This window comes from Strigops habroptila, chromosome 2 (assembly GCF_004027225.2).
Source record: "Strigops habroptila isolate Jane chromosome 2, bStrHab1.2.pri, whole genome shotgun sequence".
Taxonomy (NCBI): domain Eukaryota; kingdom Metazoa; phylum Chordata; class Aves; order Psittaciformes; family Psittacidae; genus Strigops; species Strigops habroptila.
This window is the reverse complement of record NC_044278.2, coordinates 45,718,851-45,735,227: the sequence shown is the minus strand read 5'-3', so window position 1 is coordinate 45,735,227 and position 16,377 is coordinate 45,718,851. Positions and strand designations below refer to the sequence as shown.

At 42.7% G+C, this 16,377-nt stretch overlaps 1 protein-coding gene across 4 annotated transcripts in view; it reads left to right on the top strand.

Annotated features, from left to right (window-relative positions):
- Positions 1-882: 882 nt before the first annotated feature.
- REPS2 (RALBP1 associated Eps domain containing 2) overlaps positions 883-16,377 on the top strand; it is a 102,528-nt gene continuing 87,033 nt past the window's right edge. For all 4 annotated transcript variants that reach the window (XM_030477093.1, XM_030477092.1, XM_030477094.1 and 1 more), the window contains exon 1: positions 883-1,131. In XM_030477093.1, coding sequence (XP_030332953.1) covers positions 922-1,131 — 210 coding nt within the window. In that variant the 5' untranslated portion in view covers positions 883-921. The remainder of the gene's footprint in view (positions 1,132-16,377) is intronic.

Below are 16,377 nucleotides of genomic sequence, written 5' to 3'. Positions count from 1 at the left end.
GGGCGGAAAACCGAGTGCTGCCAAGCTCCACAAGCATGGGCACCACAGCAGGGTGGGAAGCCCCTAAGGGCTAGGAGGGGTGTGGCAAAGACAGGCACTGTGCAGCAGTGGCATGGCACCAGTGAGATGGGCCACCCAGCTGCACGAGGGGTTCCGGTGCCTCTGCACCTGCTTGGTGGCAGTGGTGGTGGTGCAGGGCCCCTTGGTGCCTGTGGGCCCATCCTGGTGCCAAGCACAGGACGTATTTAAGATTAATCATAGAATCACAGACTGGTTGGTGTTGGAAGGAACCCTAAAGCTCATCTAGTTCCAACCCCCTGCCATGAGCAGGGACACCTTCCACTAGAGAAGGTTGCTCCAAACCCTGTCCAACCTGGCCTTGAACACTGCCAGGGGCAGCCACAGCTTCTCTGGGCAACCTGTGCCAGTGCCTCACCACGCTCACAGTAAAGAACTTCTTCCTCATATCTAATCTAAATCTACCCTCTTTCAGTTTAAAGCCATTCCTTCTTGTCCTGTCACTACATGCTCTTGTAAAAAGTCCCTCTCCAGATTTCTTGTAGGCCCCTTTAGGTACTGGAAGCTGCTCCAAGGTCTTCCCGGAGCGCATCCAGCTAAAACAAAAAAAAAAGGAGGGGGGTTAAAAAGGCTCCGGGTCGGTCATACCGCAGCCATACCGGGCCTCTGCCGGCGGGGTCCGCAGGCAGGGCCGCCGGGTGCGGGGCGGAGCGGCGGGTCGAGGCGGGGCCGGCGGCGGGGGGCTGGAGCACGGCGGGGTTGGGGCACTGCGAAGCGCTCACCGGCGGGGGGGCGGGGGCTCCACCTTCCCCGCCGCAGCGCGGCACCGCCTCCCGCCCGCCACACCTCCCGTCCCGTCCCCCCCGCTGCCCCGCCGCGCGGCTTTGCCTGCGCCGCCCCGCCATGGAGCAGGGGCCGGCGGGGGGGCCCGCTGCCGCCACCACCGCTGCCGCCGGCACCGGGGGTCTGCTCCTGCCGCTGAGCGAGAGCGAGCAGCAGCGCTACTCCGAGCTCTTCTCGCGGTGCTGCCCGCCCCCCGAGGTGGCCGCCGGGGGCAGCAGTGTGGGCGAGCTGTTCCGGGCCTCACAGCTGCCCCCGGACACGCTGCACCAGGTGGGTCGGGGGGCGGCCGTCTCGCCCCGAACTTGCGGGGTGCGTGGAGGGGGGGGACGGGACCGGACCCGCTCCCTCAGCCCTGCGGGAGAGGCGCTGCCTCTGCCCGAAAGTTAGGGGCTGCGCGGTGCCCCTATGCCTCTGCGGGGCTCTCCGCGGCGGTGGGTGCGGGCGCGGAGCAGAGCGCCTCGGGAGCGGGGCACATCCCCTCAGCGCGGCGGCGCGGACGGCGGCAGCGGGGCTGCTTCGTGCCCGCTATGTCTTGTCAGGCAGGCTGCCCGTGCTGCTGGTGCTCTGCAGCCGCGTTCCTTCCCTCCTCCCGGGTGTTGGTGTCCGTGCCGCGGCGGAGCGCAGCCTGTGCGGAGCGCGGTGTGCGGGCACGGTCGGTGATGGCACCGCTTTTCTCAGCAGGGCCCCCGAATCGCGCACAGAGACAGCTGTGTTCGCAGAGCTGTAACGGACATGTGGTGTGTCCAATTCCTGCGTTAACGCTGGTACTTAACACTGGCACTTTTCTTTAAGTGTTGTTTAAGTGACAAAAATGCTGTAGATGAAATGATGTTGCAGTGTTTACATGCCTGTTCTTGAGAGCAAATGCATATAGGTTTGAAGTAAGAGGGTCTCATGCCATCAGGGCAGCAGGGTCCCAGAAGTGGTCCCCAACGGTGTTAGGGAGACGCAGCCCTGCTTAGCTGTGAGGAGGAGCTCAGTCAGTGGGCACGAAGGCTTGTGTCATCCAGTTTCCAGTGAGAGGGAACAGCCGGACTTGCGGTTTTCCCCACCTGTGGGTTAGTAATTTGACTAACGCACCACAGCTGCATAATAGTTATGACAATAAACTAAACACAGGCAGGGTATTCCTGCCCTTTTGAAATTTTGTTTACAGGAATTCTGTTCTTCAGTAGCTCTTTATTTATCAAGCAGAAAAAAGTTATGTTGAAATTGAGCTGAAGTATACTTATACCTGGATACTGCCTAAGGGTACCAACCTCCTCTCCTGCTTTCCTGATAGCTGTCAGGTCATCTCGTAATGACTTACATAAATTCACATTATACAGGTGATAATGAGCGAAAATGGTGATATTTCTCTTACCTGCATTGTTTACCAGATCTGTAAAATCAAAAATGTTACCAAGCACTGTAGTACAACTTCATTTTAAGCCACACTGGGGCCTTGGTCTTGCAGGTGAATGGGATGGTGAAAGTACAGTTTTCATGTAGATCCAGCACCAGGAGTAGCTCCTTTGTAAAGAGAAAGAAGAGGGTGTTTAATTTCAAATAAGAAAGTATATTTAAGAAACTTGTTAAAGCTGTGTTAGTAAATTTGTGTGACTTTGGTATTAGTCATTTCATTTTCCAAAGAAGTATGGAAAAACCCTTTTATTTTTGCTATGTACTTCCTTACCTTATCATATTATTATCAGTATATGTTTTGGGGGTCATTTTGATAGTGATGTGTGAATTAAGCCTGAGAATTTTGGGGTTTTCTCTAATGCTTTTGTTGGCTTTTGCTATTTTAGAGTATTTCCAGGTATATTTATGCTGCGAGGAGAATGTTACTGGAAAATAGACCTGTAATTGAGTTCAGGAATAGTCAGAAAATAAAGCCAGTGGGAGCTGGGGATCTTCATTCTTCGTGCCCTCCCTCTCTTGTTTATATGGCATTAATCATAGGCATTCTACTCTATGGCTACAGTGCCTGCCCTCAGAACTCACCACCGTCAGGTGTTCTTACTAATATTTAATGGAATTTAAGTAAAAAAGAATTAACATAATGTTTTGGGGGAGGGAGAGAGAGAGAAATGGAAATGTGGATGTTTTTACAGGGGGGAAGCCCCACAAAGTTGTTTGAGATATTTGCTGATATTTTGTCTTTTATCATCCTCCCAAAATGCAGTCTAATAGTTTCTGTTTAAAGAACCCTACTATTCTAACAATTATGGGAATCAGGCACAGAGATTCATGGTAGATGTTTTCTGCTATTAAAGGGAGCACCCATTTTAGTCAGAGGCAGCTCGTGTGGGTTAAGATATTGAAATAATTGTAGACCATGAAAGTTTTTTGCCTTTTTTTAATGCTTTTTAAATCCTTGTGCATCACAATTGGTGCTTATATACAGGCATCCATACTGACCAACTGAGAAATAGTCATGCTGAATTTTGCTGTGTCAGAAATAGAGAGATTTGGACTGGAAAACAGTTCTGGATTTCTAAGCGGACCCTGCACAGTCCAGAAGGTGCTTAACGCCATTCCTTGGCCCTTGTGTGGGCTATGACAAGGAGCTGCTGTGGGCCATTAGTAAGCAGTATGCAGTTTATGGCTTTTTATTCTGAAGGTATTAATTGAGGAGCAATTTTACAGATCAGTATGCTTCCAGAACCAGGATTTAGTGCCCCTGTACTTTAATTCGTACTTACGTAATAAATGGGATAAATCTGTGAGAAAGAATGAGCCTTTCCTTATAGTCTGATGCTCACAACCATCATGGGAAATCTTCCATCTTCCTTAATGGTAATGGCAGGGTTTGCCATCTAGGCAAAAATCATGTGAGTGCATCGTGGCTGGAGTATTGATGTTCAGTATGTCAGTTCCTGTGGGGAAAAACAGCGATGCGTGCTCCCAAACAGCAAACAGGCAAGGGTTTTGATTGGTTTAAAGATTGGTTTAGTTGATCCAAGAGGTTATTCAGGTAAAGAGGCTATGTAACAGTGAGCAGGTAGGGAATGTCGATGCATATGCCAGAAGAGGAAATGCTGGAATAAATGGAAAAATTCCAAGGCGCAGCCAGGTCAGTAGGAGCAGATGGTGTGCACCCGAGAGTCCTGAGTCTTGCTAAGAATGAAGCGATTGAACACAGATTCATTACACCCAGGCTCATTAAAGCCAGCTATTCTGCTGGGCAGTAGGATACAGCAGAAGTTGTACCTATTTAACTTTCCTGATGGGTTTGAAGGATGAACTTGTCAAGAGTTACTTCAGTTCTGGAAAAATGGATGAAGTTAGCACTAAAATTAAAAGTGTCAGACACTTAGCAGGGACAGGACAGCATGGTTTTTGCAGAACGTATAATCATACCTCCCCCGTGTGCTGAAAGTCTTTGACTAGCCATATAGTGTGGTTAAGGGCAGAACCATTAAGATTTTATTTAGACTTGCACAAAGCCTATGGCAGATCTTTCACCTTTCACCTTCAAGGGCTTTTAAAGTAACTCTGTAAAATGCCTATAATCTCTTGCCTGAAGGATCTGTGCTAGGATTGGTTTTGGTTTTGTTATTTATTTTTTTTTTAAACAATATTTAAGTCAAGGAAGGAAGGAGCAGACTAGTCACGTGCTATGAGGTTATGTAGATTGTCAAAGAGAAGAAACTCATCAGCATCAGATGGATTTATATTTACCCATGTTGGTCAAGTTGAAAATGGTGCTCCCTATGGTTTGGCCCCTAACAAAGGGAAAAAGAACTGAATCTATGCAAAGAAAAATCCTGAAAAAAATCCTGAAAAAAAAAAAATTTGAACTCACCAGAGCCATAGAAATATTGCTGAAGTAAAGGCAATCTCACAGTATACTCTGTTACGTAGGTAATGCTTGTTATGAGGGGAGAAGGCTGGCAAAGGTATGCTAGCAATTGGGAAGAAGGGAGAAGTGACTGCCTCTCTGGGCAGGAGACACCACTGATGGCCATCAGTAGATGACAACAACAGGTTTGCATGCCCACAAGGGCAAAACCGCCCCCTGGGGTTTCTGGCCTTTTTCTTGGAGGAATCGGTTGGATTATGTTCCCTGAGTGTATTGGGATGTCAATACTTTACACGAACTGCTGTGCCACAGGTGTTGATGTTGGCTGGTTTGCCTTGTCTCACTTTGGGCAACCAATTTGTGACCTCATTTTGAGTACAGCCTTTGCTCCTCGAGTCCGGGACCCCAAAGTGCCTTTGTTATGAGTGCCAAGTACCAATGGTACCAATGTCTGCATGGATTTCAAATAAAAGAGTGCTTTATAAAGTCATTGCTCACTGATCAGAAAAGGAGAGGTACCTCTGTATTACTGTTTGTTGGTATTACTGTGGTCTCTGAAGATTTTGCCTTAAGAAATTAGGGAGCAGGATTGGACTCAAGATTTACAATGAAATGCTTATCTCTATTAGGTTTTGACTTACTCTCACTTGGTTATCTGATGGTATCTTTAATTCCCAGTTTTATAAACTTTAATCTTACATGTGGACTTGTGCTATCAGCACAGAGACCCAAAACTGCATTCTTTCCTCTGCAAATGAACACACTGTGTTGTTTTGAGCTCTGGGGATGACAAATACTAATTGTGTGATGCTGGAGCTGCACAAATGCTGCATTTTTTTCTTTAGCTGGGACTCTCCTTCCAGCTCTGTGTGAATAGGGAACACAGACCAGCGATCTTGTGTTTGTCAGTTAATTTGTGTTTATCGTGACTTGTCTCTATAGTTACAACTCTACAGTTTAACCGTATCTTTGTGTTCAAAAAAGCAGAAGTGTGACTAGATTAAAAAACCAAATTTCCAAGTTAATATTTCTTTGGAAAAATGCCACTAAGGGTTGGCTTTTGTATATTTTTTAGATTTTATTTCCATAAGCGTAAATTACTACCTGCATAAATAGCTGGCCTGGTATTAACTGTCTGCCTCAACCAGGCAGAAAAGAACAAGAATTGTGCCACTTAAAATAGGAGTTTTTTGAGTGAGGAAAGTCTGGCTACTTTAGCAAAGATAAAATTCACTCTGTCGTACCTCAATAGAGAAGAGGAAAGGAAAACTGGCATTTCGGTATCATCATATCAGTACTTCTGGCTGCAATCCCCCAAACTGTCATTGCTGTTCTAGAGTCACAATGAAACCTGTGTTTATGTGAGCAGGAACATGCAAAATCCAGAGGTAAAAACCATAGTGGTATTATCTATTTAAAAAAAAAAAAAGAAGAAAAATGTGTGTTTCAAATCACACTGTAAAACCAGAAACTCCTAGGTCTGCTTGTCACAGGCATTCAGCAGGATGGTCAGAATTAGCCTGCTCAGGGCCTGCAGCCTTCAGTAGTTAACCCTCATAACAACCAAGTATGAATTAATTATTTTATTTTCCAATAAAATAATGCTTTGCTGTGCCAGTGATTTAAAATAACTCTACAAGAGGAAAAAGACTGGATGAAACCCAGTAACTTTTGTCATGAGAGTTTGCTGCAATATGAAGCTGGGATGATGATGATGAATGTTTTTTATTAGTACTATTTTTTTAAAATAATTGGTTTTGTCATGGTACTTATGTAAGTGCAGTGGGTTCAGCAAACAGTTGAGAATAACCTCTTTTACTTATGCATGTATCTAAAGCAATATGCTGTCAGTATCGTGATGTTTATATACAGATTGATTGACGTTGTCAACAATCTGTTTTGCAAAGAAGATGTTATACGTGGGATTTACCTATTTCAGTGGGTGAATCTAGCACAGACACCCACTGCAAAGGAGGGTTGGTATAAACTCTGAGAACAGGAATTCATTTGAGCTGAAAAATTTAGCCAAGATAGATTCATGAAAGATGGAACAAGCATTTCTGTGACAAGGAATCAGGATAAATAATCTATTTAAATTTAAAGTATTATGAATCGAGAGATACATTTGATACAGTATTTGTAAAGCAAGACTCTTTGATGTATTAACATCTAAACACACCAACAGTATGGTAAAATAAAACATTAATGGGTAACTTTTGAAGACAGTCAAACCATTGAATAGCTGAGTTAGTGCATAATTAATTAGAAGAGGTTGCTGGAGTAGAAGCTAACTGTGGACAAATAGAAATCTGCGCTTCCTGAACAAAGGGAATATTTTCTTTTCCCAGTGTATAAAGGAGCATTAGTTAGTGACCACTGCATAAAATTTAGAACTCTGTCAGGAAGAACGATTTTTTTTTTTTTTTTTTTTTTTTTTTTTATATTCCCCCTGCAGTTTAGACACAATGATGAGGTGGAAGGATGTGGTAGGAGGAGAGCTGTTAGTTCTGTGATCTTGTAGGACACAGTGACCAGAAATAATCAGCTAAATCACTAGCTGCAAATTATACTTAGTTTATTTACCAGTCTGTTTAATAGACAAAACATGTTTTATAAACTTCCAAATGTTTGTATACATAAGAAATGTGTGGTTTTTGTTTCCTAGCAGATGTAGATGGTCTGTGTATTTTCAAATGAATTCCAGTTTTCCTCTAAATTTAACTTTGCATGTATCACATGTACTTACATTAGTAGGCGTATATCTTATTAGAGCTGATAATGGAGCAAATTTCCTACAAAACAAAATTTAAAATGTCTATTAATGTGGTTGCTTAAATATGTTTTAAAATGTTACTTGCTGGCAAAAAGAAAAATGTTACTGTATTTATTAAAAAAAAAAATCTTGTTTTAATGATGACCTTTAATGACTCAACTGATGAGACGGATCTTTATCTAAACAATACGAAGTTAGGGTCTTATATCTTTGGACTTAAATAATGTTTTAAATAGTTTATTTAATAATGTTTATTTCTCCCATGATCTGCCTTGCAAACATTAAGGTTGGGTTGCTTCATGCTGGCAGCTGTTTTAGACTGGATGGTACATTTGGAGAGGAGTGTTGAAGAAGCTGCCTCTGACAAGCGTTGCCCTGGGCAGAGCATGCCTGTGGTGTGTGGTCTCCTGTTGGGACTAGGTCTGCTTAACTCTATCCCATGGTTGCACGCTGACTGTTCAATAGTCTCTTTGACCTGGGAGAGTTATTCAGTGGCCTTCCTAATGAGCAGAAATTACTGAGAAGAGCAACAAGAGTGCCCTGCTTACAGCAACATTATTAGCAAATGCCTTAATTAATCCCCAGCAGGGTCTTGAGAAACTTTAGGTAGCCTGACTATCAAAACACATCTTCAGTGTTTTCTTCTGCTGCTTTATTTTTCATCTTTGTGGGTTTTTAACTCCCGTGAGCAGCAATACCCCATCCAAAAAAGCTGCAAATGGTTCTTCTAGTATCCTACCCTCACATCTACGTAATCCTGCAGTCTGAATGTGCACCTTGGTAGGTCCTCCTTTCTGGCAGGAGGTGGTGGGGAGCTACTCCTTTGAGCAGGGCCATACTTGAAGCACTGGATTTAGACTCCGTAATTCCCACTGGCTTGGTGGCACTGAAAATTTAGAGTCGGCTAATGGGAAACACTTGGCTGAGCTTGAATTTAAGCTGTCTGAACATAATCTATGGTGTCTGCTTGCTCACTGCAGTATGAGTCATGAACTGAATTCTATTTTCAATAGCAAATGTCTGTAGCATTACTTTGTTATTACTATTTATTACTATTATTATTATAAAATTCAAGTGTTTCCTGGCATAAGCCTTTCAAATGAATTTACTTTTTAAAAAATCATTTCTTCTTCTTAAAGTCTGTCTTTCCATACCAAGAAACATTAGGTCAGCTTTGGCATAGGTAATGTTTCACATTTCATGCATTATTTACTTCTGGCATAATTTACACAGTGATGTCCTATGGAAGCCAAGATGATGGTCTTTCGGAATAAAACAATGCGTCTAATCGTTTGCAAAACAGGGTGACTCTGTGGGCTAACAAATACAGTCAGAATTATTTTGTTACCAACAGTAACAGCAATGGAGCAGTAAAAGGTGACGTACTCTGAGGTTTCAAGGGCCAAAAATAAAAATAAATGTGAAGGGAGGCAAAATGAACTCAATAGTGTGATTTATGTATGGTTTTGTTTGGTTTTTTTCTTTCCCTCCTCTGAATAATTGCTGTCTTTAAGAACAACTTTGTGTTTTAATAGTTGTAGGCTGCTTTTCCTTTAGTATGTACAGACAGAAATGCAAATATAAATTGTGATATAAAATGTGCTATACCATGCTGACATACTGTGCACGGGCAGTGGAGACGATGTTGTTTTTGACTCTGTCTGATGTTGCTTCTTTGAAGTCCTGTGCTCTTTAGCTGAATTGAGGACAAGCACTTGGTTTAGATGCGAGCAAGTAGGTTCTCACTGGCTGCACGACGCATTTCAGCACATAAGGCGCAAGCATGTTGGGTGAAATGGTGGTAACTTTAGGGTGTGTCATGGTTTTTTGTTTGTGGTGGGGTTTTTTGTTTGTTTTTTGGTTTTGTTTCTGGGTTTTGTTTTTTTTTCCTCCTCAGGAAGAAACTCAAGATTTTGCAGTATTTTCAATTAGTCTAGTTCAAGATGACTAGATCTGGTGGTTGCCATCTAGCTGGATTTGTCATAGTTTGTGTGTGGTGTTCTTCCCTTCTTTGATACTGTCTCCTGTCATTTTTAGCAACTTGAAGCACTTTCCGCCACTGCTTTCAGAATGAGGAGTAGGAGACACCAAGGAGACGCCAGATCCACCATGCACAGTTGTGTATAATTGATCCTCATTCTGAAAATTGAGAAGCAAATGTTTAAATCTCTGAAGAATGAGTTTTTTCTATCATTGTTGGAAGTTGTGGAAGACCCAGGTGACTGTAGCTGCTAGAAACGTCTCTTATTTAGCTATGTGGACATGTCCCATATGTCCTGGCCGTCTGTTCTTCTCTTCTGTAAATTCTGAATTTAGTATTAATGGTAAAAAGGGGTCCTGGAAATTTTCCTTTGGACCCAGAATACAGTAATTCCCTTAAACAGAGTAAGAGGAAGAAACTGAATACAAAGCTATTCCAAAGGGATAGTGTGTTTCTGTAGGTTATTGTGGCTGACTTCTAGGTTACTGGCTGGGTTCCTTTCTGGGTTTGGTAAATGACATTCATGCCTCTCAGTAGCTTTTTGTGCTTCTGATGCTTACATGGGATCCCTACAGACCTGGTAGGAAGCATAAAGAACAGATAGGCTAAAACTAGTTTCCCCTTATAAGAATGTAAGATAAGTGGAGACCTTACCTGAGGATGAGGGAGCTGGGGGGTAGTAGAAACAGGGCAGTAGTGAATCTCATTACAAGCAGTGCCTGTGAAACAGACTGGAAAAGAAGCTCAAAGGACTTGGCTAATGTGTGTATTGGGGGATGTCTGGTTTGGGAGAAGATCAGAAGGCAAAAATAAATATGTTGTTAACTGCTGTTCTCTGTTGTTGAGTAATAAAAGGCAGGAACCAGGAAGCTGCTTGTTTCTGTTTTTTATTAGATGCTTTAGATAACCATGGTGATGAGCAGGTTATAAATACAAATGTCTGCTGCAGATAGAAGGTGAAACAGGCTAGAATCTGGTAACCTTTAAAAAGCGATAATGTAAGGTTTAAAATTGTGCTGGTGCCGGAAGCTTCCTGCAGAGTCCTTGAGAGGTCTTATGAAAAGCCTGTCAATAGCAACAACCCCAAAACCTACCCAAAACAAAACACCCCAAACAAAATTACAGAGCTCAAATCTTACCTGGTTTTTAGGTTGAGTTTCTCATGAGATGCTGCTGAAGTTAGAAATTGAGAGCCTCAGCCTTCTGTTTTCTACATCTAGTATGTGATGGAGGTGTACATACAACAAATAGTATGTTTGGGGTTTTTTGCACTTGTAACCTACTGCTACACTTGCTTAACCATGGACTTTTTTTAAAAACAGCACTAAATTGTTATTCCAGAGATATTTATGAAGTAATACAGCTGTGAAGTCATGCCTCTCAAAACATGTTTTGAGCATTGTGAGAGGAAGGAACCAGGGTGGTGAGCCAGGGGGTGATGATGTTACAGCACCTGGTCCCTCAGAGAGTGACAGCTCCTGGTTCGCTGGCCAGAGCAAATATTGTTTCAGGACAAGAAAGAGCAGCACTGGGCAGTGCTGATGTCAGCAGGAAAATCGTTCTTAATGCTATTTACGTCATGTCATCAGTCCCTTTATTTTCCTTCTCTCTCTGCTGCCCCTCCCCCCAAGCTATATTACAGTAATTATATCTTTTATTTGATCTAATCTAAATCAGGACTGTCCTTGATGAGGATATTCTCCAAAGGAATATTTTTTTTTCCTTCGGAAATACTCATTAGCTGTTTTTAGACTGCATTATTTACCATGCATATATTTGATTGCAGGGGGGAGTGTGCAAGAGGTAAAGCATAAAGTCTACCAAGGCACTTAATTTTAGTGTAACTACTAAATTTAAGCCCTGCAACAAAATAAGGCACTCTGGAATTTGACTGAAGTTCTTCTGTTCAGATACTGAAGGACAGGTCTTAAGGTCAGTATCTCTGAGTAGGGGAAACATCCAAAAGCGCAAAAGTAGGGGATAAGTTGGTGAATCTCCTCTTCCCCTTTCCCCCCCACTACATAGTTTAAATTATTTGGCAAAATCTAAGTGCCAATATTAGTAACAAATTAATACTGAGACAGGCACAGTAATACTTGGGTAATACTTCTAATAACTGGGTCACTCAGGGTAAGTTAAGTTTCAAAATCTGAGTGTTTGACATTTTAATGAGAGAGAAGCCATGTGTCACAGGCTGTAGATGTGAAATACATTTACAGAAGTGGATGAATAGTGCTATCTAGTTTTCCGTGTTCCTGATTCCCTTCCATATGGAAAATTCTGGTAATACATAGTGCCTTAAATAGTTTCAGGACTGTCCTGTGGTGAAATTGTCATTTTCCCAGAACAGCGTTTCTACAGTTTCCACGGCACTGTCTAGTTGAGTGGTGTAGTTTGTATGTGGCTCTGCAGAGCACAGAGAGGAACTTTCTTTGGAGCAGTAAAATTGTTTGGGCCAACTCTAAATACTTGAAATTTTGCTTTGCACACTGGTGGCTACTGCAAGACAACGTGTCTTGCAAGCAACATTGTACAGCCATTTTAATTTGTAGAAGGTCATTAAGCAATTTCAAAACCAGTTCACCATTGCTGTAAGATGATGTAAGGGCTATAGCTTTGTAACAAGAGAGCGTACTGGAGTTGTAGTTCCAAGGAAAGGTGAATTTGGATCATGAGCTAATATACATTGACATAGTGAACCAGTTCCCAAACTTAATGCTTAAAAAAATTTTAACCTAAAATGACATTTGAGTCCCCTGGAATACAAAATGTTTCTTTTGCTGCTGATGTTTCTGTTCTGTTAGAAGTTTGCCTGTCCGTGCTTTTAATACCTTGTTATGGTATGTTTCACTCTGTTGACTTAGCCTTTTCTTGTGGTTGGTCTGGGAGAACTGCTACAAATGTAATGTTAGAAGGACTCATTTGCAATAGGAATGCTAAGTTTACCTCTCCATGGCAGTAGTAGCTCATTTATTACCCAGGTTGCAAGCAGAATATGAAAGCTAGTTATACCCTTGTGTGAACAGCCATCAGTCTAATTAACCATTGAATGGTCAAATGGCTGAAGACATGTTTGAGTTTCTGAATGTGTAACGTACACTACAGGGAAGACATTCTTCCTCTGGTTCTCTATTAGGGGCTTGCTTAACCTGTCACCCTGCTCTGTATGCACCACAAGCTTTCATCTTCTGCTGGGAATGACCAGCCAACTAATGGTGTTTTGGTTATCATTATATGGCTAAACATGAGCTTATATTCCTGAAAAGTCTTGCCATTTCCTACATAGGCATGTGGTTTCAGCTCAAAAATGAGCAAAAAAATGAGATTATCTCCTTTGATACTGCCTATTCCACATCGTCTTTCTTAATGTCATCTAAAATTTGCCAATTTCCCATGTCATGGGTTGAGTTTTTTTTGTCCTGGTTTTCAAAAGAAACGAAGCTTGTGCAATGATGCTATTAATTCAGCCCAGTAATAACTTCTGTATTTGGTAACTGTTTCACCAAAATTTCAAGAAAATTTAGAGACTTTGAAAAGTTCATTAGAGTTGTATCAAAGACCCAAGTTATTTGGTAAAAGAAAACCCTATTAATTTTCCTGCTGAGAAAAAAGTCCCAAAGTGAACTCAGCCCATGGTAAACATTAAAGAATCAGTAGAGGAGTGTCACTTGAAGTCAAAGGTCCAGAAAAAGTTGGGATTTGTCAGTTCTGCTGCTTCTGGGCAACTTCATAGAACTGATGTAGGCTGCCCAGGGAAGTGATGGAGTCGCCATCCCTGGAGGTATTTAACAGACATGTAGATGTGGCGCTTAAGGACATGGTTTAGTGGTGGACTTGGCAGTGCTAGGTTAATGGTTGGACTTCATGATCTTAAAGGTCTTTTCCAACCTAAATAATTCTATGATTCTAAATAGTGGTGTGGTCAGGAGATAGAAGATGGCTGTAGAATAGCATTTTAAAAGTTACTGTGGTAGTGAGTGGAGAGGAAGGGGAGTCTCTCCGTATCTGCTCTGTGTCGCTATTTCTGTGCCCCTCTTTGCATCCCCAGTCTCTTCCCACGCAGCTCCACCTGCGCTGCTCTTTGTTCCCTTCACTTCCAGCTGGTGACTTCCACCAGCCAAGAGAGCTGCTGGTTCAGCACTTCTCTGCATCTGCCAGGAAATAAATAAATAGTGGGAAGAGAAACGGAAGGGATGTGTTCTTGCTCTTTTTGTCAGCTTTACTTAGGGCTTTTTTTTTTTTTTTCCCCTTTTTTTTTATATAATTGCATGTCTTGCAAAAATGGATTACTGTGAGAAAATGTCCTTGACACTAGAGCTGAATCCTATTGCCCCTTTGGTTTCCTTAGTTTTCTGGCATTAAGAAAAATGCAAGTACTTTGACATTGATGCATTGGAGATGGATTCTTATGTATATGGCTAGTAAATATGCCATTACCATTGAGAGGTTTACTGTAGTCCCCGAAGAGCTTGCCAGGCAGCTTGTTCGCATGCAACCCAAATTTGATGCATCTCTGCATTACTTCCAAAGTGTATTTTCTGCCTTGGATGTGGTGTGAAACTCTTACGCAGAGGCACAAAATATGACACTGATTACAAACTGCAGAGTGCTGCCAAATGGTCAACACGCTGTTGTGAAGTTCATGAGGGTAATAAAATACTGGCCCAGGTTGCCCAGAGGGGTGGTGGATGCACCATCCCTAGAGATGTTCAAGGCCAGTCTGGATGTGGTTCTCAGCAACCTGATCTAGGTGAAGATGTCCCTGCTCGTTGCAGGGGGGTTGGACTAGATGACCTTTGAAGGTCCCTTCCAACCGAAACTATTCTGTGATTCTGTGATCACTGCTGGGCTTTGGGAGCTGTCTGTCTTTCTGCCCTATAAATTCCCTCTAACTCCCTGGGACCTGAAGACAATGCGCCGGTACTACTTTTGCTCCTTTAATGCCAGTACTTTCTCTTAGTGTTTCCAGACTTTGTCACTGCTCTCTGCCTGGGAGCTGGAGAGACCATGCCCATTCCTTTTTTTTTTCCCCCTAATTATACTTAGGCTCAGGTTCCCTGTGACCCCAAGCGGTGTCTCATCTCAAATTGGGGTTTCAGATGAACAGGTGGGTTGGCACAGCAAGCAGGCGAGCCCCTCGCACATAGTGTGGCGTCTCAGCATGTCACAACTGATAGCTGCTTGTAAATTAAATACCCAACTTCATTGCTATTTGCTCATTCTTCATTTGTTTGTGAAAGGAGGCATTAATTTCTTCAGCCATGTTTAACAAGTTTAGATAATTTAGCAGTGGTTTCCCTTCAGGAAGTTTCACTGTTTGTGGTGCAGGAACTGCCCTTGTTGCACTGACATGCAGGAGATTCTCCTGCCTGCCTGATTCCCCTTTACAGTGAGGTTATGTCCTAACAAAAAATATTTCTCTTATCATAGATATGTATCATTAATTATCTCTATATCTATTTAATTCATAATTAAGAGGATCATGTAACCTTTTGAAAGTACTTACAGGTTTTTATGTATACTTTAAAAATTTCAGTGGTTATTATTATGAGTAAAAATGGGCAATAGACTTCCCTTAATTTCTTACTATATCTCTGCTGTCTGTTTTTCTCAACTTGGAAGGAAAATTTGCCTTATTTTCAAACTTTCATTACAGAAATGTTTAAGTATAAACATTGCAGGGAAATACTTTCTTGTATAAAAACTGCTCAACTATTTCCAGTGGAATTTAAATATAACAAATTCCATCATTCATCTCATTGCAGAAGTGTTTCTGCTGATACTGAACCTTGGAAAAAATTATCTAATAATGAGCCAAACTTTGCTTGACCATGTACCTTTTGACTTTGGAAACGTGTTTGAGGTCTTAAGCTACACAAAATGTTTGTGGCATGGTTTGTTTGAAAGACTATTTGGAATGCAGAATAATTTCACAGGGTGTGAGTCCTGTATGCTTGTGTTTAACCAGCATGCCAAGTCATGCATGTGCTGAAAACACGATAGCTGAGCTTCTGCTGAGAAGCAGGACATGAGCAATAGGCCATATACCCTTCATCACTCTAGTCCTAGTCAGCTGGGTCTGAACATTTCCCTGCTCTTTGTTATTGACTCTGCTACTTGCAGAGCAAGAAACTGGTGGGAAGGAGCACGAGTCCAGGGGTTTGATCATCAGGAAGAGTGGCAGTACTAAGAGTGAGTAAGGTTTGATCACTGGTAAGAGTGAGATGGGATTTTGACTGTCATTTTTACTTTTCAGGGTGTGACAGGGAGTAAAAGAAAGGATAACCATAGAATGGTTAGGGTTGAAAAGGACCTTAAGATCACCTAGTTCCAACCCCCCTGTCATGGTCAGGGACACCTTCCACTAGACCAAGTTGCTCAGAGCCTGATCCAGCCTGGCCTTGAACACTGCCAGGGATGGGGCATTCACAAATTTCTTGTTCCAGTGCCTCACCGCTCATAGTAAAGAATTTTTTCCTTGTATCTAACCTAAATCTCTCCTGTTTAAGTTTAAACCCATTGCCCCTTGTCCTATCACTACAGTCCCTGATGAAGAATCCCTTTCTGGCATCCTTGTAGGTCTCCCTCAGATACTGGAAGGCTGCTATGAGGTCTCCACGCAGCCTTCTCTTCTCCAGGCTGAACAGCCCCAACTTCCTCAGCCTGTCTTCATACAGGAGGTGCTCCAGCCCCCTTTTCATCCTCATGGCCCTCCTCTGGAGTTGCTCCAACAGCTCCATGTCCTTTTTATGTTGAGGACACCAGAACTGTGCACAATACTCCAAGTGAGGTCTCACGAGAGCAGAGCAGAGGGGCAGGATCACCTCCTTTGACCTGCTGGTCACGTTTCTTTTGATGCAGCCCAGGATACAGCTGGTTTCTGGGCTGCAAGTGCACACTGAAGCCGGCTCATGTTCAGTTTCTCTTCGACCAGCACCCCCAGGTCCTTCTCTGCAGGGCTGCTCTGGATCACTT